Raw genomic sequence first — 14518 nt, 5'->3', positions numbered from 1 at the left:
AGTATAAAGGTATGTTTCTGTTAAAGCTCCATACAGTATAAAGGTAGATGTTTGTGTTAAAGCTCCATACGGTATAAAGGTAGATGTTTGTGTTAAAGCTCCATACAGTATAAAGGTATGTTTCTGTTAAAGCTCCATACAGTATAAAGGTAGATGTTTGTGTTAAAGCTCCATACGGTATAAAGGTATGTTTCTGTTAAAGCTCCGTACAGTATAAAGGTAGATGTTTGTGTTAAAGCTCCATACGGTATAAAGGTATGTTTCTGTTAAAGCTCCGTACAGTATAAAGGTAGATGTTTGTGTTAAAGCTCCATACAGTATAAAGGTAGATGTCCATGTGTAGTGTGGTTATAAAGCAGCTCTAGGTTCTATATTAATACTGTGAAAGTATCAAAGCCTCAGTCCACAGAGAAATGCACACAGCCTGTATTCAGAAACTGAGCCTTAAAACCAGCCGTCAGGACTTCCTGTCACTTTGTGATGTCACAACAAAGCCCCGCCCCCTCACCACCTGGACCCACCATCCATCCAACACTTTGCAGGATTTGGTTTCTCTGAGTGTTTCATTCTGAAATCTGCTCTGTTTATTTACTGGATCACTTTAGACAACAGTCAGCCAATCAGAAGAGAGGCTCAGAACCTCCTCCTCTCTTCTGATTGGCTGACACCGACCTGTTGTTACTAGAGCTCCAGAGAGAAGCTGAGAGAGGAGATGTGATGTTTTTTTGGGGTTTTTTTTGGTTCATGTTGATCGACATTTGGACACTTGAAGGTTTGTAGCTTCGACAAAGCTGTTGATGTTTATGAAAGGTCTGAACTGAGATGTTCCTCTGGACCACGGCAGTGAAGATGTTGAGTTAAACCCACAGAGAGCCGAGCCCCGCCCCTCCCCTACTGCTCCGCCCTGATCCATTTGGACATTTCAGCCTCTGGGGGGGTCGGATGTTCGACGAGGCAATAGATTGAAACCCCCCCTCCCCTCGCCCCTCAACCACCACCACCCCCCGCAGATGTAAACGAGGCCGGACTGCAGCTAAACTTAGCCCCCAACCCGAATCTGAACAGCTGAATTACAGAGCAGCCCCGCAGCGCCGGCGCTCGCTCGCTCCTCCGTCTGATTTAATTCAGCGAGTCAGCTTCACCCTGATGAATTTATTAAAGCGGCCGCTGCTCGCAGGCGACGCCGGGTCGGAGGAGAGGACTCGTAAGGTCAAAAACAAGGACCAGAGGGAGGGAGGGAGGAGGAGGAGGAGGAGGAGGAGGAGGAGGAGGAAGCTTGACAGTCACGGTGAAAGAAAAGACGACAAACACAACATCCATGTTTGCAATCATCTTCATTCAGCGCAGAGACGAGACCCCTGCTGCTCCTCCTCTGTCTGCATTCACCTCCGTCGCTTTTTGAATCACTCCCCCCCTCCTCCTCCTCCTCCTCCTCCGTCTCTCTCTCTCTCCCTCTCTCTGTCTGTTCCTGTAGCTACCTCTCTCCATTGTTCTTCCATCAATTTCAATTTCAAACCAGCCGGCCTGGCACAGCGAGAGGCTCCACGCTGCCAAACCGACGCAGGAACGTGATGCAAACAACAAGTGAGCGATGAAACGGGGAGTTAGACGAGTGTTATATTCAGGTTCAAGAAAAACAAACAAGACGAGTGAAGAGCTGCAGCTGCTGCTCCCAGGTCGGACTAATGACGACTGTTAAAGGGACAACGAGGAGTTTCTCCAGCGGTAGAAAGTCTCATATTAATGTGGATGAATCTACGTTACCCACACTTGTTAATGGGACCATCCTATATCGTTTTGTCTCTATCGTTATCTTGTTATTATTAGTGGTGGCGGAAATGCTGGGCAAGCCGACCAGGAGGCTCATGGTAAATGTAGTAGGAAACACTTTGCTTTCCAAAACTCCTCGTTGTCCCTTTAATGTGGGACAAGACAGGAAGCGTCGACTGTCTTTCTGCAGCCACCTGAGTGTGAGGAGGACCAATCCGAGCCCAGCCTGCAGGGGTGATGATGTCAAAGACGGCATGATGTTTAGCCACTGTTTCATGTAAGAAAATCGTGAAGTTGTGAGTTCCACACATGAAAGACAACGCAATTGAACCCACCTATGAAGTGGAGACTTTTATTTTGAAAGGTAACAGGTAACAATCACTATTTCCTGTACCTCATTTGAATTAATGGCGACTTCCATTTTATCTAAGAAATCTGAATTTGGAGCAGGGAATGACGTCACGTAGCCTATGTTATTTTTCAGGACCACAACTGTTGTTAGCTAAATTGTTGTTAGCCTTGTTAGCTAGCGCCAGTCGATAGCAACACGCTACGTCTACGAGATGATTAGCGTGTGAAAGCAATATAACAACATGTCTACAGGTAGAAGTTAGGCCAACTCAGTAGGCTACTGTTAGTGCGACTGATTTACTGACACAAAAACACAACTAAGTGTCTGATCAACAGTGAAATGTGCAGCTTTTTTTTCAGTAGCTGCATGGAGCTGCCATCTTGGATTGAGAGATTTGAGCAAAGATAAACCGTCTTTGATTGCAGTCACTGAAGTTTTTGAGGTGGAATCCAACTTCAGGGGGGCGTTCAGGGGGAAACTGGAAAATCAGACTTCTGAGTTCTAATGGGATACAACAATATATCCCTATATTTAATGTATATAATTTTGTGAAGCACTTTGTGAATTTTATTTCTGTTGAAGGTGCTATGTAAATACATTTATTATTGTGATTGGTTGAAGGAAATCCAAAACAGCCGGCGGTGTTTTTTCCCTCCGATCTCAGAATCAGGGTCGGTCCAGGTCCAGCAGCAGAAAGGTCTGGTGAGTGAGACTAATCACTTCTTACATAATTCTTCTAAAGCCTGCAGATGACAACCATTTTCAAGACTGATCAATCCAAATAGCCTATTCATTAATTTGATTATTTTCCCAGCTAAAAAAAATGTTAGAAAACAGTAAAAATGTCTTTCAAAGTTTCCACAATGTCTTCAAATATCCAAAGCTGAAGGTAGCCTATGACAAGTTAATTTAATTACTAAATCAGCCTTTTGCATACTGTTTTCTTGTCTGTATACAACATCTATGTCACGTCTGCCCATCCTGTTTGAGGGATCCCTCCTCTGTCGCAGAGTTTTCTCCCATTTTTCTCTGTTAAAATGGTTTTCCTGGGAGTTTTTCCTCAGTCGATGTGAGGGTCTAAGGGTAGAGGATGTTGTAATGATGCTGTGTAAAGTCCTTTGAGACAAACTGTAAACTAAAGTACAAATAAAATTGCCTTGCCTTGCCTATTAATTAACTTATCAAAGCAGCTGAGCAATAATTGATTAAATTAGTTGACTAATTTAAATTGTTAAAGCTTAATATTGATTAAAAAACAAACAAACATCCATTTCCTTCTGGTCCTGTTGTATCTATTGTTTTATTCCAGACTGTATGAGCTGTAGATGTGGAGGCCACTAACGATCTACTTCCTGTTTGACAGATTCAACGTCTGTCCTTCAGATGATGTCATCTGCGTTCACACAAAGTTTGAATCTGTTTGACTCAGTGAGATTAAAACCTGAGTCTGTGTCTTTAACTGCTGGACGTGTTTTTCTCTCCGCGGGTTCAGATTCTGCTGTTTGAGACGATTTTTGGTGCCGTTTTTAAAGACGCAGCATTTGTCGTGTTGCTGTTCTGTTGTTGTTGTTGTTGTTGTTGTTGTTGCTGTTTTTGTTGCCGTGGTCGTTGTTGCTTGTGAGTTGTCGAGCTCAGCAGAGCGAAGCTGCGTCTCAGCATCTGCCGGGACAACGAGGTGCGTTTGATTCTCGTGTCCCCGGCTGCAGTAATGACGGGCCGAGCACTCAGGGAGCTATTTGTGGGAAGTGGAGCATCAAAGCCTCATGGGATGAAAATGATGCTGTGTAATGTTTGCGTGTGTGTGTCTGTGTGTGTCTGTGTGTGTCAGCGTGTGTGTGTCTGTGTGTGTGTCAGTGTGTGTGTGTCTGTGTGTGCAGAAAGATGCTGTAAGCAAAAAAAAAAAGGAGTAGGAAGAGGAATACACACTTTGTTTCAGAGTGTGTGTTTTGTTTTATTTAAATAAAAAGTATTACCTCACACACACACACACACACGCACACAGACAGACACACACACAGACACCCTCCAGCAGCGGCTCTTAACTGTCCTCCTCAGGGAGAAACCCAGGGATCCGGGGGGATTTCATATTTTCACATCACTGCTGGTGGAGCCGGAGGACGAAGCTGAGGACACTAAAGTCCTGCAGGAATCGAACATTAAAATGAAAAACATTCGAGTGCTGACTTCACTGTTGTGTAGAGTCATCTTAACAGAAAACGTAAAAGTGGCGTTGCGTCCTCACTTTTTATTTCGCGTTTAGACAAGCGTTTTTGGGGAGGAAATCTGCGTGCGTGCATACGGTGACGCAGAAGTCTGTCGAATTTTTCCCTCTTCTTCTTCTTCTTCTTGATTTCCGGCAGGCTGTACGCCGGCCACCGTAATGCAATCGGAGCAGACTTTTGCATTTTCACCAAGGGGGCAGTTGTCGGTCTGAGAAGTGAAGCTCACTTCCGCGTTCAAAAAACTGCAATCCCCTCGGCTGTTGCTGGGGGCTGGCTCCAGAAGGGAGCAACTCTCCATAGACCCCCATGTTAAAATAGCCGACTTTACATCCTCAGTAAACATGTTAAAAGCCTGGTACCATTACGTTTTTTGGTCTCAACCGATAGTTTCTACCCCCGCACACACTCTGAGGGGGATTTTTTTTAAACTCTACCGTTTTACTGTTATTAGGTTTAAAATTCTGGCCAATTATGGTGCGGAAACGTTGAGTGACAGGTCCAGAGACCGCTGCTTCGAGGCCAGTGGGCGGGCCCTCGGCCGGCTAACGGCCGCACCGCTCCAAATATGGCAAGTAGAATCCAACATGGCGCGGTTCAAACCCCCGTAGTAGCTGAATCTGTAATTGTACAATGTCCAGCTGTCAGTGCGAGGAGGTGGCTGGGCGGGTGCAGAGCAGCACAGTCTCCGCCCACCCTCCAGAGGTGCATTGCTAATGAGCTGGTTTTGAAATGACCAAAAAGGGTCGCGGGAGGGGGACTTTAACAACGTCTCTGGTATTAATGAGTGTATGCAGCTCATGTCTTGTTGTTGTTGTAGTTGAGCCCTCCAGGCCACCGTAGAAACCAGATCCAAACTGAACTGTGACAAAACCGATTAAACTTTTAATCAATAACGTGATGAATGAGCAAATTAACTAATTAATCGGCCAATGAGCTGCAGACTGTTTCCTGAAGTTTGACTTGTGTGTTTGACCTCCAGAAAAAAAAACGTGTAAAAAGGTGAACAAGCGTCACTTTATCTGGAGCCACCCGGCCTCCATCTGTCAGAGCTGGAAACTGTCCTGATGAACAGATCTGACTCCAGATCAGCCGGCGGTTCCAGGCGAGTAAACGCTGCGTTCGCTCCACACGCCGGACGGAGCGAGGGCTGATTGGATCCAGGAGCCAGAAGTCATTGATTAGCTCTGACAGATTAATTAGGAGCAGATCAGACGCTCAGGTCGAAGCTGAAATGAATCTGTTGGATGTGATTCACCATCAACAGCTGCAGCTCCACTTCCTGTCGACTCTGCAGCTGTTCACCGCCTCCACTCTGCAGCTCCGCACAAACTTTAAAAAACCTTTTAAAAAAAAGTTCAATCAGGACCTTTGATGTGAAACCACCACGGCGCCGTCGACTAAAAGATCCATTTAATAAAAACTTTTAAACTCAGAGTTTTAAACAGAGACGTTTCAGTCGGCTTCACACCAGGCGAGCTGTAGTAGGACCGACTCTGGACACGATCTGTCCCATCCCGTTCACGGCTTGTCGCAAATGATTATTCGCAAACGTGACGCTGGAAGAACGGCGTTCTCTGTCGCCATGGTCACCACAACCAACTGCAGCTGTGCCTCACTGCTAACACACATTGTAACGGCTGCTTACCAGGTGAGCTCAGCGTCAGGTAACGATGCTAAAGGCCCTTTCATTTTTTGTGCAAATAATTCACTTGTCAATATTTTTTTTCACACCGACGCAGTGAAAATGTGACATAATATTTTTCCGGAGGTCAATGTAGTGACTTGTTCAACAAAAACAAACCTAAGCCACTTACCGAACTGTGCATACAAACAACACAGAAGGCTCACATATTTGCCACAACGCATAAACAAAGGCGACAATGCTCATCCCGTCAGCAGCACACCTGCTGAGTAGCGCCACCTTCTGTGGCCTCCAGGTAATAAACAAAAAAATAAACACAAATACACATATAACCAAAAACTGGCTCTAACAGTTGATTTTTCTGAGCTTTCCCCCAGCGAATAAACGCATCAACCACTCATGTAGCATGAAAATTAGGTACAACTCCATGACAACAATGTAATCAACCTGTGTCTCTCACCACCTTGTCTTGTTTGACAAACCACATGGATTTCAAATTACAGATTTTTTTTGTCAATTCTCGCATTTTGGGGGGCCGTAAGGCAAAACAAACACCCAAAAATATGTTAAAGAGCCTTCATAAAGTGATATTCGTGATGATATATTGCCGTGAAGTTAAAAATACTGTTAAAAAATTAGTTAAAACAGTTAGAAAAGTTGTTCAATAAATGAGACTTGTTCAAACATATTGCTCTGGACTCAAAAATATGCATTACATCTATACTGAAAATACTTTTAAAAAATATCTTTTTAGAAGCTTTATTTGTCATTGACAGTAAAGTTGGTAACAAGACGACAGCAGGTGTTGAATACATGAGGGAGAATCAAAGAGTAGTTGTGTTTTAAGACACAAAGCAAAGCAAAACTTTGGTTCATAATTATTATATTCGTGTCGTCGCCGGTGTGAATGGTTTTGATTTTGTGTCTTTTATCCGTCATGTCACGTTCTTATTATAGTTATTATCATTATGATTACTACTACTACTGTTGTTGTTGTTGTTCGTTGATGACGACGACTCACCGATGAAACCGAGCTGAGAAAACTCCAGGATCATCCACTCCTCCGACGGCTGCTGCAGCGCAAAGTTCTTCATGGTGGTGAAGTAGTTCGGGCGAGCGACTATGTCGTCCTCCAGCTGAGAGAGAGAGAGAGAGAGAGAGAGAGAGAGAGAGAGAGAGAGATTATTATTATTATTGATGTCATTTAATATTGTTGTCGTTTTTTATTATCATTTGTTACTCTCATCATTTAAGAACAATATGTGTATGTTTTAAATATAACTTGCAACAGTCTAATGATGCCCAATCTTACCACACACACATTATTTATTTTTTGTTTCATGTGATGTAGACTATGTATAAGAGAGAGAGAGAACTTGATCAGCACACACGTGCATGCTCTCACACACGCATATATAGGGTAAATAATTTTATGTATATTTTTTATTTATTTGTATATTGTTGTATATATTTGGTTTCATGAGTTGTATTGTGTCATTGATTCCTAATGCTTTGGCAACATAGTTCTTTTAACTGTCATGCCAATAAAGCGAATTTGAATTTGAATCTGAATTTGAGAGAAAGAGAGAGATAAAGGGGTAGTTAAGCACAAACTGAAATTTTCAGTGACTTCACACACATTTTATTTACAGTTCTTATCAAAGTTCACCTTCCCTGACAAATACACTAATAAATGATTGATTGCGAAATATATAAATGAGACGGTATCATCATCATCACCATCATCATCATCATCATCATCATCATCATCATCATCAGAGGTGAGATGATGGTGGGGAGATTCACTCCATCAAGGAGAGCTGCAACGCATCAGGAGGAGGAGGAGGAGGAGGAGGAGGAGGAGAGACCTTCATCTTCTCCCACTTTGAATCGTTTCAAGACTCGACTGTGAGAAAACGCTGCTCCTTTTGCTCCAGGTGTTTCAGGTGTCGTTAACGTCACCTGTCGTCTCTTCTCACCTTTTCTTCTCCCTCGTTCACGACATCATAGACCAGAGGAACCAAAATACACAAAAAGAAACATGATTTCCCTTTGGGTCCAACTCTAAATTTCTTTCAGATAAAAACTGCTGCAGTAAGAAGTAAGTTGGTTAAACTAACTTTTTTCCGACCAGCTGATCCATTGTGAATTTTTACTTTATACCGTACTCTTGAACTGGTGTATTATTTTGGGACGGGACGTCTCGTAAGTGGCCAAAGGTCGCTGATTGATGACGATTTCCACTGCAGTGAAGTCATGAAAATATCACTTTCTGAAGGCTCTTTGACATATATTTGGGTGTTTGTCTTGCAGAAAAGCTGAACTATCCCTTTAATTATTTGACAGTGCACTAATTCACATATTGATATGGTCATATATAATACATTCACCTGAGGTATTTAAGGATCTCTCCTCCCCTTATACTCACACTTAAGGAATCACTTAAACTCAGTTCAGACCTTGGCAAACACACTAAGGGAAATTATGTCTTAACTTCCTAACAACTGTGAACAAACTGTCTCCATGGAAACTAGCTGTAAAATCTCTTTCTCTGCTGCAAACACCTTAACGTTTGTCCTCATTAGCGAAGCCGAACCTTTAAGGGATTCAGACTTAAAGGAATAGTTCACCAAAAAAATGAAATTCAGTCATTAGTGCATCTGGAGACCCGGGAGGGCGGTTCTTAGTCCAACAAAAACTTTATATGAGATTAATAGGGCAGGACAGGTCCATTAAACTACACAAAAACCATTTAATATTCCTCCGCACTGCTCGTCCACTGCAATCCAAGTGTCCTGAAGGGATATAGTCCAGAGTTTACTGGAAACAACGTCACTGAGGCAAGTCCGGTCACGTCCATGTGCGTTCAATACAGGACTATTTAGGCTGTAAAAATGTCCTAAATGGCGTTGGTTCGAGTAAACTCTGGACAATATCCCTTTAGGACACTTGGATTGCAGTGGATGAGCAGTGTGGAGGAATATTAAAATGGTTTTTGTGTAGTTTTATGGACGTGTTTGTGTCAGGCGCTATTACTTTCATATAAAGTTTTCGTTGGACTATCAATGAACCGGCCTCCCGGGTTAGGGTCAACATGAAGGTGAGTCAGTAATGACTGAATTTCATTTTTTGGTGAACTATTCCTTTAAGTGGAAACATTTAAGCCGGTGTTTTGTGTAGGGCTGACCTCCAAAAGTCGACTATTCGACGATTCGATTCGGAGGGGTCTGATTCGACTATGAACCTCGTAGTCGAATCTAACCAAGACCGTACCATTCTGACTATATGGGGGTGCCCACGGCTGCTGAGCATAAATTGTTACATAGAATGTCTTTTTTCGTTATAAAAAGACTATTTTGATACAAAATCTGCCTACTTTCTGTTAATAAAGAGTTCAAAATTATGTGTGCGTTTAAACGATAGTCTTAGCTTCTTACTACGTATTAATAAATCACCCACTGCAGTTGCACAATCAAATGAGCGGAGGTTTTTTTTTTTTTCAAATGAGCGGAGGTGAGCAGTAGGACCGTCAAAGTCACGGTAGGCTACTCAGAAGTCACTGCAGAACACTCACGGAGTGGCAAAAAGACGAGGGGCAGAGCCGCCAAAGTTTAAAATCAAGGAAGTCTGACAGTCTAACTTTGTCAACATTTATCATGCATGACCTGACAGAACAGCAAAACATTGTGAGGATACATCTGACTTTGACCGAGTTACATTCAAGAACCTGCTTTCAATCACGGAAAATAAATTAACTCCAGCGGTGATTTTTTTTCGATGGATCAGCTGTGTTTACCGTTTCAAGTGTCAATAGTTCTGATGGTTAGACAGATGAATTAGTCCCTAACACATCCTAAAGTTTTGACATGTCAGAGTTTTTCAGAAGAGGAACTTGTTTTTTTTCCGACTTCCGAGTTGTCATGAACGCACCATAAGTGTCGGGAGTCACAGCTGTGATCTCGTCCCTCTGCAGCCTGTCTGTCTCTCTGCCGGTGCCGCGGTCACACTGTGTGTTACAGGATTGATTAACGTAATGTACGGATTGTTGAGTCCTTCTGACCTCCGTTTGTTTTGATACTACATGTTTTACCCGGTTTCTCTGTGTCCACGACCACCGCTATCCTTCATCACGTTGAGGGATGTTTGATTTGACACTCACAGTCCGAGCAAAAGGAGCGTTGTCCAGGGCAACGTAACATAAACGCATACCCTGGCTCACAATGGCTACTAAAAATCATCCAAAGTGTGGGAAATAAATAAAGGTATTTGTTTTACACCTACCATATTTTTTGGGTGTTTTAGCTCTTTTGTTTGAAACGGGAAAAAGTCGCAAATTTGCTGCTATCTAAAAGAAAAAAAAAAAAAAAAAAAAGGTTCGACGATCAGTCGACTACGGCAAAATCTGACGAATCAGATTCGACTATGAAAATCCTTAGTCAAAAACAGCCCTAGTTTTGTGTGACTTGTCTCAGGGTCGAACTTTAGTTCCTCCATCGTGTCCTTTGGTCTTTTCCTTCAGTAACAATCACAAGGTTGTTAACGATCTTGAACGTCGCTTTAACAAAGGTTTCTGCAGCAGAGGACAAGGACTGAGGAGGTGAATCGTTGTTATTATACTGTATATACAGGCTATTATTACTATTATTATTATTGTTATTTCATTGATCAGATGTGGTTGCCATGGTTTCTGAACCTGGACCTCATCACCCGGTCCAGTCGTCTCTCAGATGTGTGTGAGTCTGGAGGAGACTGAGCGACCGTCTGCTGCCGCCGCTCGCTTCTCGCTTCCTCTTTTCATCTTTAACAGGAACAAAGAGGCTTTGATGAAGCCGCGGAGACGTCTCCATTAACGTCCCCGTCGGTCCACCCACAATGCAACAGTTTCATCAGCCTCGCACACACACACACACACACACACACACACACACACAGACACACACCAGCAGAATTACATCACACACACACCCTTCGCTTTAATGACCGTCCTGCCTCGTTAGACTCAGCGACAGCGGCCGCGTCCCTCGTCGTCGTGTTTAACTCTGCGTCTCCGTCTCTCGTCCTTTAAGTCGCTTTATTCTCTGTTGAGCTCATGAGCTCACGAGTCCGTCAATAATATTTATTGGAATATTGATTTACTCATATTTAATCAGATGAGTCCATTAAAGTTCTGTGATGTAAAGGACGTGTGGTTCAGACGGTGAAAGACGAACAGATAAAACATCAGTAAATACCAGAAAATAACAAATAAATGTTTCAAATTAAAAGCCCCACATGTTTGTAGTGAGGTTGAACATGAGCTAAGGACTCTCCAGAGTTCACAGGATGAATCAGAAAATATAAGAATTAAAGGGATAGTTCAACATTTTGGCAAATTGGCCCATTGCCATAATCCCTATAGTCTTAGCAGTAGGTTTGTTGTTACCTTTAATTGTCGCTGCAAGCTGTTTTTTAGAACGGCGGAGCAGAGCCGTGAGCTGCTCAGAGCTACGCTACAGAGGCTCATGGGATTTCTTGGTTTTCCTCATCAAACTCATCAAATACACAATCCAACAACTCCACAACGCTCTGGTGGACAAGTTGTGACCTGCACATTCACCACGCTATGAGATGATAACACAACGTTACCAGACAGAGTTGTTTTAGAGGGAAATTCATGCAAAACCGCTGATGCACGTTGCCTTCAGGGACAGTTTTTCATCAAGCAGTCTCTGTATTTCCCTCTAAAACAACTCTGTCTGGTAACGTTGTGTTATTATCTCGTAGCGTGGTGAATGTGCAGGTCACAACTTGTCCACCAGAGCGTTGTGGAGTTGTTGGATTGTGTATTTGATGAGTTTGATGAGGGAAACCAAGAAATCCCATGAGCCTCCGTAGCGTAGCTCTGAGCAGCTCACCGCTCTGCTCCGCCGTTCTAAAAAACAGCTTGCACCGGTAACAAACCTACTGCTATGACTATAGGGATTATGGCAATGGGCCAATTTGCCAAAATGTTGAACTAACCCTTTAAAAAGGACAAAACACGATGGGTATACAGGAAGAGAAACATTTTTATCGTTTAACTGAGGCTGTCGAGCTTTTAATTTGAAGTTTCTGTGCGTTGTCGTTGTTTTTACCTGGACGTAGTAGGTTCCTTTAGTCTGAGCGTACATCATCAGGAAACAGTAGTCCAGGTTCTGCTTCGTCCTCCACCTGAGGAAGAGGAGGAGGAGGAAGAGGAGGAGGAGGAGGAGGAAGAGGAAGGAGGAGGAGGAGGAGGAGGAAGAGGAGGAATAATGTTAATGTTATCATCACACACATATACACACACACACACACACCAAGCTATAATAACAGGCTGCTCAGTGGATAATCAGAAAAAAGCCGCCAGGGACACAAGATTCAATGAGCCATGAGATCACACACACACACACACACACACACACACACACACACACACACACACACACACACACTATCCCCTCAGTGTACTACAACATTGACACACAACAACCACCTTCATCCTCATCTTCATCATCTCTCCGTTCTACTTTTTCTTTTACTGTCCGGTTTTAATAATCCATATCTAATAAACTCCTGTTATAATATAATTTGAGTTATTTTTTGTCTTTACCCTGTGTCTTGTCTCACAGGCTCCACACACACACACACACACATAGACACACACACACACACACACACACACACACACACACACACACACACACACACACACACACACACACACACACACACACACACACACACACACACACACACACACACACACACACACGTTTCTGTTTTCCTTTTATTCTAATTACATTTGGGACTGTTGCTCATATCTTGCTCGGCTGCACCGTCACATTTTATCTCCTGTGTAATTCGTCTTTTATTTTATGTTATTTTCTCTTTTATTTCACCTTTTTTTTTTTAAAACCGTGTTTGTGTATTTATGTATTTTTGATTCTCTTCCTATCGATCACGTCTGAGTTTTTCAGCACTTTGCCTTGTGGGTAGTTAGTTGGTGAGTTTTGGTATCAAACATGAGCATCTCCAGCTGTTTTATTACCTGCCTGTATTAACAATCAGCAAGTGAACATCTGGTCACTGATGATCGGCTGCCTGCTGATGTGATTAAACAGCTGTTTTTTTTGTAAATAAAGTTTCCTTGTTGTCATGGTGATGTCTTGGCACATTGAACAGTCGTATCTGTTTGTTGATTCTCTCACAAGAAGCTTCTGCAGGATTAAAAGTTTCAGGTTTTTCACCCACAGCTTCGGCTCGAAGGACGGAAAAAACTCAGAACCAGCTCCGAGGATCTGTGTGTGTGTGTGTGTGTGTGTGTGTGTGTGTGTGTCTGTGTGTGTGTACAGATGAGGTTTGGTAAACAGCAGCGCCGCTCCACAACTGAGCAAACACACACACATACACACATACAAACACACACGGACGGATGGATCAATATTTACAGCAGCAGATGGAGGCTGCAGGAAACTCAACACTCACAGAACTGAGCTGAGATTTTAGTTTCATTAAAGGGAATAAAAGTGGAGCTGCAGCATCAGGAAGGAAAATATTTAGATTATATAATGTATAATAATATAGCCTAGTAATAACAGTGAATATAACCTGCAGCACTTAAATAAGAGTGAGATATTTTGTCTGATGGAAAAATATTAATTATTAGAAGAGTAAAATAATAAAAGTAAATAAAAGTGAAAACCTGATAAATCTGATTTGTTTTGACTCAGACTTTGAGTCAGTGAACGCACCACCTGTAATTACATGCAAAGACTGGAGCAAATAATTTGTCCCAGAATAAACTTTTTTATTTGTTCTCGTTTTTATTTTTATCGTTACAAATTAATACGAAGGACAAAAAAAGTCCTTCGTACAAAAGTTTATTTTTTTTACCCTTTTATCTTATTTTATAACCACTGTACATTGGAGTATCTTACATACGTTCTTTGATGTAGATGAAAATCCGATTGTGCAGATTTAATGTGAGTTTTTGTTGACTTGTGTTGTCTTTTTCGTGTTGTGATTTTAGATGTTCTGTTTAAATGTACTGGTTTTAAATGTGGACCCCAGGAAGACTAGCGGTGCTCTAGAGCGCAGCTAATGGGAATCCTATAACAAATAAAAACAAATACAAAATAAAAGTGACATAAGTATAAATAAACAAACTGATAAATAGAAAATAAATGAATTTTGTTCATGAAAAATGCCATAAATATTTATTTATGTTTTTCTGCATTTATTTCATCACTCATTTCTGTGTTAATAAATGAATAAATACATAAAGAGCAGTTTGCTAAAAAGAAAAAAAATGCCTGAGGCAATAATATGAAAATAAATAATTACAAGCGTAAACAAATATGTGTAAGTAGAAAGAAGTCACACGGTTGTCTGTTATTTAAATGCCGACTAAATAATGATAAATAGATATAATTGTAATATACTATAAAATATCTGTTTGTTTTGTGATGATGATGTGATGAACTTTATTTAGACTTATTTAGAGACTTCACTCGTCGACCAGAACAAAAATAT

General features: G+C 42.0%; 1 protein-coding gene across 2 annotated transcripts in view; it reads right to left on the bottom strand.

Annotated features, from left to right (window-relative positions):
- The window catches only part of mgat4b (alpha-1,3-mannosyl-glycoprotein 4-beta-N-acetylglucosaminyltransferase B), a 132197-nt gene that overhangs the window by 23571 nt on the left and 94108 nt on the right, over window positions 1–14518 (bottom strand). For both annotated transcript variants that reach the window (XR_015036854.1, XM_085788961.1), the window contains exons 7-8: window positions 12100–12175; window positions 7008–7122 (exon numbers count right to left, since the gene is read on the bottom strand). Coding sequence is in view for 1 of the 2 variants with exons in the window: in XM_085788961.1 (XP_085645087.1) it covers window positions 7008–7122; window positions 12100–12175 (191 nt within the window). In the remaining variant the exon portion in view is untranslated. The remainder of the gene's footprint in view (window positions 1–7007; window positions 7123–12099; window positions 12176–14518) is intronic.

This window comes from Trachurus japonicus, chromosome 10 (assembly GCF_045865225.1).
Source record: "Trachurus japonicus isolate A0001 chromosome 10, Traja_1.0".
NCBI lineage: Eukaryota > Metazoa > Chordata > Actinopteri > Carangiformes > Carangidae > Trachurus > Trachurus japonicus.
This window is presented reverse-complemented; position numbering and strand designations above follow the sequence as displayed.